The 9,478-nt window shown below is 49.1% G+C and overlaps 1 protein-coding gene across 1 annotated transcript; it reads left to right on the forward strand.

Annotated features, from left to right (window-relative positions):
* The first annotated feature begins 666 nt into the window (after positions 1-666).
* PCIF1 (PDX1 C-terminal inhibiting factor 1) lies at positions 667-9,476 on the forward strand. Its single transcript, XM_009701897.1, has 15 exons — positions 667-790; positions 989-1,113; positions 1,578-1,715; positions 2,135-2,265; positions 2,502-2,656; positions 2,890-3,037; positions 3,245-3,328; positions 4,102-4,201; positions 4,408-4,570; positions 5,815-5,987; positions 6,464-6,550; positions 7,048-7,232; positions 7,743-7,836; positions 8,060-8,235; positions 9,045-9,476. The coding sequence occupies exons 1-15, from the start codon at positions 667-669 to the stop codon at positions 9,301-9,303; spliced, it is 2,142 nt and encodes a 713-aa protein (XP_009700199.1). The 3' UTR covers positions 9,304-9,476.
* Positions 9,477-9,478: the final 2 nt, after the last annotated feature.

Raw genomic sequence — 9,478 nt, forward strand, 5'->3', positions numbered from 1 at the left:
TGCATAACTGTTGTTGTGCAGATGAAAAAGTACCAAAGGCTAAAACAGCCTGGCTGAGGCCTTACAGCTGGTCTGGGTCTGGGATATACTGAGGAAAATAATTCAGGAGTTCTCGACTCCTAGCCTGTGGTTCTCTGAACCACAGAAGTTGTTATTAGTGAAGCTCTGGGGCTATTTTATATAGCAGAAATTTATTATAAAAGTCTTTTGCTTAAATTATGTGCAGTTACGTGTCTGTAAACGTTGATTTAAACTGTCTCTGAGGATAACAGATCAGATATGGCTAGTAGTATTAGCATGGCAGAAGGTGGTACGTATTCACAGAGGAGTGTATTTTATTTTTTATGCTCTCAGTCCTGATGTCTGGGACCAGATGCTGCCCTCTTAGCAGAGATCTAGCTGAAAAGTGAGTATTTTGAATGCTGGTCTTAAGAACTCTCTGGTGGACACCATTTAAAGCTCAGCATTCCTCATGTCTAGTTGTATCTAGGATAACAGGTGTTTTTCAGGGCTTAGGTGCTGTTTTGTGTGTGCTGGTTCAAAAACCCTGTTTTGTTGTCAGAATGAACTTGTAGTGCTATGGCTGAGTGGGCCAAGTAGATCTGGGATCTTTCCTGCTGTAACACGGATTTCGTGTTTACTTTTTTCTAGTGTCGTTGCTGAGAAATGGCCAATGAGAATCACGGAAGCCCTGCGGAGGAAGTGTCTCTCATGAGTCACTCACCTGGCACCTCCAACCAGAACCAGCCCAGCTCCCCCAAACCTATGCGACTGGTACAGGACCTGCCAGGTACTGGCTCTGCTTTTGAAAAGGCCCAGCACAGAGTTCTGCAGGGCCCTGGTAGCAGGGGAGAGAAGGTGAAGTGAGGCTGCTGAAGGAGGGTAGAGATGATGCATATTTCAGTGTGCTGTGACGGTAATGGGGACCCGAAGGGCAGGGCTGTTGTTCAGGGCTGCTCCTCTCCTGACTCTCTCACTGTCTTATCAGATGAGCTGGTGCAGGCTGGCTGGGAGAAGTGCTGGAGCAAGCGGGAGAATCGCCCTTATTACTTCAATCGCTTCACTAACCAGTCTCTGTGGGAAGTGCCTGTTCTGGGTCAGCACGATGTCATTGTAAGTAAGCAGTCATCTCGAGGGGCTATGCCAACACTGGGATATTCTGCAGGGGCAGATGCCGTGGTCTTGTGGAATTCAGATTGCACATGTGGGAGGGTCTTCTCTGCCTTCAGAAGTCGCTAAGTCCATCGTCTGGCTTGGTTCTGGTGAAATGTTCCTCCTTCAGGTGCACACTCAGGTAGTGCAGTTCGAGGTGTAGTACGCTACTCAAACAACACTCAACCTGGGGGAGTTGTGTTGCATTTTTCTCATCTAAATCTTAAAAAAAAGCATACAGACACAGATCTAGAAGAGAATTTTTTTAGCTTTCTGCAGGTGTGAGTATTGGTGTCCTTATTTCCATCCATGTGGGAGCTGGGGGCAGTGAAATGGGAAGTTAAGAGGGCTTATTGCCTTCATTTGGGATTCTGTGGTGGCAGCTGATGAGCTAACGTGTGCTGCTGTTGTTTCGACACTCATAGTCAGATCCTCTGGGATTGAATGCGGCTCCGATGCCACTGGAAGGTGGGATGGTAGATACCTCTGTGGAGAGCAAGCAGAGGAAGAGGAGATTCTCTGAGGAGGTTCCACCAAGTGGCAACAGTGTGAAAATACCCAAGGTGGGTCTGGTGCTGTGAAACAAATAGGCTTAAAGATGTTGTTCAAACTAGCGGGTCTGGAGCTTGGACTTTTTTTTTTTTTTTGAACTGTGCAAAGTCAGGCCATCCTAGTATAGCTCAGGCTGTGACAGGTGACACTCCAAAAATACAAAAGTGGAAGGAGACTCCGGTCCTGCCAGGTTGTCATTTCCCTCTTACAGCTTGAGGTGGAGTATGAGAGTTGGGAGAGAACAGATGATGACTGAGAAACATGGTAGCTTGAATGTCTATGTTAACTTATGCCAACAGCAGGCAAAATGTGCTCTGGCAATTCACAGGGGTATTCTAAGTGGTGTACTGGTGCAGGATTGTTAGGTATACCGGGCTGTTTCCCCTTTACCTGTCTCTGTGCGGCAGTAATTAATCTTTTACACACCCAGGCGGACATCCCAGGGAACCCAGCTGCTCAGCCAGTCCCCAGCTCTCCCAGTATTCCAGGAACCTCTGTTTTGAAGGCCTGGTGTGTTTCACCTGAAGATAAACAGCAGGCAGCTCTCTTACGACCAACTGAGTGAGTTGTCTCCATTTGTGTTCTGTTCTTTTTTGGTGGTAGATTAGAGACACCTGGTTTTCCAGATGTCTTTGAAGAAGAACCTGAGGGACATAACACTCCCCTATATCTTTGCAAGGAGTCTTGGTTGTTCAATTTCCTGGTGGGCGAAACAGTCCAAAGAAGCATCTTCAGAAATAATATTTGATAATTAGCCAGTGATCTGGCCATCCTGATGGCATTTGCTTCTGCCATAGAGTATATTGGGACCTGGATATTCAGACAAATGCAGTGATTAAGCAGAGAGCACCATCTGAAGTGCTTTCTCCACACCCCGAGGTGGAGCTGCTTCGATCCCAGCTCATTCTCAAGCTGCGGCAACATTATCGTGAGCTCTGCCAGCAGCGAGAAGGTAAGTTCTGTTGGGCTCCCCTTATCTGTTTTATCAATCCTGCAGTACTGTGGTGTTCTTCCTTCTGATTTATGTCTGTCTTCTCCTTGTGATCTCATTTTGTGATAGTTATACTCCCTGTGACATTGTTGATTGTTAACTCGTTAGGCAGAACTCCCGTGTGATGATCCTTATCAGAGCTTCTGGGCATCTCTTTATTGTATTGATTAGACCCTTTTTCTGTGCTTCTCCAGGGATTGACCCCCCAAGGGAGTCCTTTAATCGCTGGATGTTGGAGAGGAAGGTGGTTGATAAAGGGACAGATCCTCTTTTACCGAGTGATTGCGAGCCAGTAGTGTCTCCTTCCATGTTCAGAGAGATCATGAATGACATTCCCATCAGGTACTGTTCAAAGACAAGGCCCTTGCTGGGATGTTTTTGTCTTGGGCTAGTCCAGTGATTTGCCTGCTGCGGTTCTGTGCTTTTGCATTTTACTTTCACTGATGAAGTGGTAGAGTGCTGGCGATGTAAAGCTTGGGAACCAGACCTGGCCTCCATGCCTTTGTGGAAGCTGTGGAACTGATGCATGTGATTTTATACTTACCTCAGGTTATCCAGAATCAAGTTCCGAGAGGAAGCCAAGAGGCTGCTCTTCAAGTATGCTGAGGCTGCGAAACGGCTGATTGAATCCAGGTGGGGGTTCCTCTTACAGTGCTGTCACGTTCAGAAAAGAGAAAACGGTTATTGGGATTTTTAGAAGGGGCTGCTGCATCCCACCTTATTCAGCGTTGGTCATCCTCTTACTGAGGAAAAGCAAGGTTAGGAACCTACAGAAGAAAAACAATAGTGCTGGAGGCATCTTTTGGTAGTAATGTTACAGTAAAATCTAATGGTCGAAGCTGAATGTATGCAGAGACAACTCAGAATCTGTGAAAGAGTGGATATGGAATGCCTTCCGTCATTTATCCCTGAGAAAGGAACAAGAGTGTTTGGGCACTCAGTGCTATTAAAAAGCAGCAAGCATAGTGTGGTATTTTATTATACTATGTATGATTTTTCTGACAAGTTCTGCCACAGGACAGACTTGAGGAAGATAGCCTTGTGGGGAAAATAAAAAGCTTGTTAATTGGGTAGTTTTCTTAGAGTCACAATCTCCTAGCAGTAGCTGCATTTCCAAACGAGAGGCAAGATGGACCGTTTCCACAATAGATAAATGCTTTATCTGCCTCTCCTGTTGCAGAGAGGTCAGCAGACAGCTACACTGTGTTTTGGAGAGAGCGTGGCAGTCCCTAGTCATACAAATGTCTGGAAGTACTTTCCAGAGGAGGCCTGGAGGGGAGTGACAGGGTAGGGCCTTGAGGAAGTGTCAGCAGCTGTGTTCCCCCGCTGACAGAAAATGGTTGTGGTGGGATGGAATGTATTGCCATGCAGCCATGGGTTAAATTTTGCTTCTCCGTTTTGTGCAGGAGTGCTTCACCAGACAGCAGGAAGGTGGTGAAGTGGAACGTGGAGGACACTTTCAGCTGGCTGCGACGGGACCATTCTGCCTCTAAGGAGGACTACATGGTCAGTATCCCTCTGCTTGTGCAGCTGAGCGCAGGGAGCCTGGGAAAGGATGTAGGGTGTGTTGGGGCCAGATAGAGGTCCTTCTGGAGAAGGCTGTGATTGCTTTCCTTTGCTTCATGAAATGGGAGTGACAGCGGAATCTGTATACCTCTGGGGGGTCCGGTGGTGGGTTGTGTAAGGGACTCTCTGGTTCTCTGGTTCTGCAGGACCGTCTGGAGCACTTACGCAAACAATGTGGGCCCCATGTGTCTGCTGCCGCAAAGGACTCCGTTGAAGGCATATGCAGTAAGATTTACTACATATCCCTTGAGTACGTCAAGCGGATCCGGGAGAAGCATCTTGCCATACTCAAAGAGAACAATATATCTGGTACGCAGTCAGCTCTGAAGAGCTATAGGGCTACTAGGGCTACAACACTGCAACATAAAGGCAACACGCTCTGGCCTGACCTCATTCAAATAGCGTTATCTGTTGGGAGGGCTGCTCTGAGTCCACGGGATTGAATTTAATAGAGTCAGAGATAGCCAGTCCAGCACAGGTCTTAGCTGACAGAATCACACAGCGCCTATGCAGTGGCAGGGTGTCTTCCGTTAGGTACTGTTACTGGCTGTAATATCAAATATCATAAATTTATGATTTGTCAGGATTAAGTAGCTTGTTAGGAGTTGACCACACTGAACAGGGCATTAGTTCATTTCCCTGGACCGTGCTTTTTTGCTCTGCTTCTTCATGAATTCCTGGGGACAGCTGACAATCCCCTTCCTCATGCTGAGCGCTGTCTGCTCCCCATATTCTCCTTTGCCAGATTTCTTGGGTTCTGAGCACCTTCTGCACTCCTCTACCTCCCAGCACATCCCTGTGCACCCTTTTTCCTTTCCCAGCGGAGGATTCATGTTCCTTGACTTTTCTATGTCTTTCTTCCCAGTTTATGTCTGTACTTCTGCCCCTAGTCACCTTTTCCTTCTTCCATGGCACCTGCTTCTTTCATCACCACCGTTCTGTAGGCCTTTTCCTTTTTGGGTCCTAGCTTATCTCAGACTGCATTCAGATCCCAGTGTCTGCCTTTTACTGCTTGGTTTTGCTGCTTGTCTTCCCACCGGATTGAATCTGTGATTCCTGCCAACTGATCTTTCCCGTGAACTGTCTTTTACGAGGCTAAGCTGCTGTCTGTGATGGGTAACCACAAGGTGGCAGGAAGATTCCTTTCCCTCCTGCACTTGACAGCCTGGGAATATTTATTGTGCATTGGATGAGTTTGGGGCATACTGAAATAATAACAGTAGCAACAAGGAAAGTGTTTTACTTGTCTCTAACATGCCTCATGATGCTGGGATGGTTGTGTGCAGTCTACAGGTCTGCTGTGTTAGAGATGGAGAAATACTGTGGAATGGCTCCTCTCTCCTCTTGCAGTGGGTGATGGAATTAATTTGGGGAATCGGCTCTGAACCTGGGTAGCTGCCTACGAGATCTATGAAGGATCACCACGGTGTTTTTGGGGGGACCAGTCTGCTCTTTAGCCTTATTCCTGTCACTGCATGTTTTGAGGTGGAAGGAAGATGTGTCCCAAGCATCCTTAGATTCTAATGGGTTGCCTTTCTCTTTATTTTCCATAGCTGAGATTGAAGCTCCCGAAGTCCAGGACAGGCTTGTATACTGCTACCCAGTGAGACTGGCCATCCCCTCCCCACCACTCCCCAGCGTGGAAATGCACATGGAAAACAATGTGGCATGTGTGCGGTACAAGGGGGAGATGGTGAAAGTGAGCCGCAACTACTTCAGCAAGCTGGTAAGGTTTAACTGCCAGTCCTGTGTGACTTGTCACAAACTGCTCTTTAGTGGGACGTTTCATGTCTCCGTGTCCAGAGGGATGAAGGGACCTGGCAGAGGCTGTCAGACACTGCCCTAGTAGTAGCAGAAATGAGAACAGCTACTTTCACCTTAGTCGGAGTCAGGCTTCTGCTGGGAATACTTACAAGGTGTTGTGTGTATGCTTCGGATACGTACTGTGCTGCAAGAATGGTTGTACTCGCAACAAGGCAGCCCTTGCTGAGAGGCGCTTGCTAGTGTGGCACATTCATTCATGCTAGTAAAGATCTTGTGGTTCACTCACGTGGTAGAAGCAGATGTTCTGACAAGCCTCCATGCGGAGCCCCACCTGCTCCTGTTGTTCATCAGTGGCCCTCTCCATGTCATGGTATGTTTGTGTACTGTCTTATCCTTGTTGATTCTGTTTGTGTTTAATAGCTGGGCTTTCTCTTCCAGTGGCTTCTCTATCGGTACAGTTGCATTGACGACTCTGGCTTTGAAAAGTTTCTGCCCAGGGTTTGGTGCCTTCTCCGTCGATATCAGGTACTGTCTCATTACAGTTGTTGTACATCAGAAAGCCTTAGTAATAGTGGGGAACTGAACTTACTGTCTTTGCTCTGAGGGAGGTCCACAGCTCTGGGAGCCCGAGGCAAAATAGAGCTTAAACTGGGTCCATTGCCTGCTCCCAGTGTTTTGAGATAGGACTGCAGTCTGGGGAGCAGTTGTGATCTTGACAGGACACCTCAGTGGGGGTAAGGATGAATTTTTATGAAAGAAACCTTCGGTAGTTCTTGACTCTGAGGGCCTGCTGGGGGATATATGTGAAAATTGACAGTGGGCTTGTGGGGCCTGAGTTCGATGAAATATCTAAAGAGCATTCTTGGGTACATGCAGGGGACCTACACGAATTTGAGAAAGGACGAGGGGGCCCTGCGTACCTAGAGGAGTGGGTGCATGGACATGTGGCCCTGGGTCCGTGGTCAGTGAAGGGAGCAGCAGGAACAGCGAGTGCACAGCTCACCAGGGTTTGCTCTCCTCAGATGATGTTCGGTGTGGGTCTGTACGAAGGAACTGGTCTGCAGGGGGCACTTCCTGTGCACGTCTTCGAAGCCCTCCACAAGCTCTTTGGAGTGAGTTTTGAATGCTTTGCCTCGCCCCTGAATTGCTATTTTAAACAGTACTGTTCGGCCTTCTTGGATACAGACGGGTATTTCGGATCCAGGGGGTGAGTCTTACATTCCGGTGCCCTTGCTGTGTTTCTGTGTGGGGGTGTGCACGTGCGATGAGTCAAGACAGGCTGATGTGTGTCTGCACTCAGGGCAGTAGCCAGTTGTGTGATGTCTGCTCAGAAGGATGTGTACTTCAGGTCTGCCTGAAGGCAATGAGTGGGCACGGACTGACTGTGAAACCATCAGGAGTGTCATCAGTCTGGTTAGAGGGCTCTGGTCCCTGGAGTAATGCAGTTTGTAGGTCTAACCACGCTCGCCCTTCTTCTGAAGAATGGGAGACCTGGGTTCTCAAGCAGTCAGCTTGAATCAGTAGTCACCTTCAGTAACTACAGGTGGAGTGTGTCCCCAGTGACTGGTCCTGCTGTTAGAAGCAGCAGGCCCTGTCCTGCTGGGGATTTGGGCTTTCTGAGAGTATGACTGCCTGTTCTGAGGAAACAGGTGCTTTTTAAGGTGTGAAAATTAGGATTCTAGGCTCTCTGATAGGGATCTTTGCCTTTTTCTTCCAGCCCGTGCCTGGATTTCTTCCCTATAAGTGGCTCTTTCGAGGCAAATCCTCCGTTCTGTGAGGAGCTGATGGATGCCATGGTCTCTCACTTTGAGGTACGTTCACTCAGCTGTGGAGACATTCTGAATGGAGCTGTGCAGTCAGTCCACTTCTTCCCACTGCTCCTACACCCTCACAGCAGGGCTATAATGTAGAAGGCAAAGGACAGCAACCGCTGCAGCACCGCTCTGGAAGCAGAAGTGTTTCCTTTCCATAGGACTCATTAGACATGTCATTGCTCAGCCAGCACTGAGATTGTTCATTTTCTTATTGAACTAGAAACTGCTGGAGAACTCCAGTGAGCCTCTCTCTTTTATTGTCTTCATCCCCGAATGGCGGGACCCTCCTACACCAGCCCTGACCCGCATGGAGCAGAGCAAGTTCAAGCGGCACCAGCTTATCCTGCCAGCCTTTGATCACGAATACCGCAGTGGGTCTCAGCATGTCTGCAAAAAGTAGGCTTTTCTCTTGGGTCCTTCTGGGAATGCATTTCTTAAGCCCTATGACAGAAATATCCTATCCCAAGTTGAAATCAATGGGAAGTAGGGAGCAGACAAGGAAAAATGCAGCACATAATCCCCCTGGATTTATAATGACTACTGAGGTACTTCACTAACAAAAAGCTGTGAGTGGTGTATTCCTTGGGTACAAGTCCAGTCTGAACAGGTCGTACATACATCTGGTGCTGTGGTGATCGTCTGCGCCCCTCTGCCAGCCCTCTGATCTGCTGAGCCAGCTGAGCAGCGTTTCCTGGGCTGCCAGATGCCACAGCAATTCTGTGTCACTCGGGGGGAAGCAGAAGCAAGGGGCAGGTAGAACCTTGGTCCTCAGCGGAGCAAGCTGGCCATTGGTCTGCTGTTTAAGCAACAAGTTCAAGCAACAACTTCTTGAAGCAACAAGTGCTTAAACACTCAAGTTCTCTCTACCTGGTTAAGACTAGTGCCTTACCGTGATGAGTCTCCTTCTGCAGTGACAGTGATGTCCCAGTGCACATGCTGGTAGAGAGCTATGTGGCTATGCAGCATCAGTGCTTCTCTGAAAGTTCATGAGCCTCTATCTTTACTCAGAAATGCTTGACGCTGCACTCTGCCTGCTCTTTTCGTCAGAATAATGAGAGAAAAGGACAGAGACGAATAATTGTCCTGACCATGACATGCAGGAAGAGGAGGGGTGGATGCTTGGAAGTGGGTCTGGGTGGCAGTTGTGTGACTTCTGGGTCGGTGGGCCTGGGGAGATGCTGAATGCCCGTTGTCTTCCCTTGCAGAGAGGAGATGTACTACAAGGCCGTGCACAACACAGCTGTCCTCTTCCTGCAGAACAGCGCGGGCTTTGCCAAGTGGGAGCCCACGCCAGAGCGGCTGCAGGAGCTCGTTGCAGCCTACAAGCATTCAGGCCGGACCCTCAGCTCCTCATCCTCTTCTTCCTCCTCCTCATCCTCCTCCTCCTCCTCCTCCTCCACAGCAGACAAAGAGCGGGAGCTGGGCCGAGAGCAGAGCAGCAACCGGGAGACTAATCCCAACTAAGGTCCAGAGGTGCGAGGCAGCAGGGGAGGTGCCGGCGGCCCCGAGGAGGCTTGCCGGGGCAGTGCAGAGACTGCTGGCTGTGCAGCACCGGCCTGGGGGACTCTTGCGCAGCAGCTCCACGGCACCTGCTTTCCTCTGCGAACTGCACGCCGCCCCCGCCCAGGAGCACCGGAGA

This window comes from Cariama cristata, unplaced genomic scaffold (assembly GCF_000690535.1).
Source record: "Cariama cristata isolate BGI_N322 unplaced genomic scaffold, ASM69053v1 scaffold2636, whole genome shotgun sequence".
In the NCBI taxonomy this organism is placed as follows: Eukaryota; Metazoa; Chordata; class Aves; order Cariamiformes; family Cariamidae; genus Cariama; species Cariama cristata.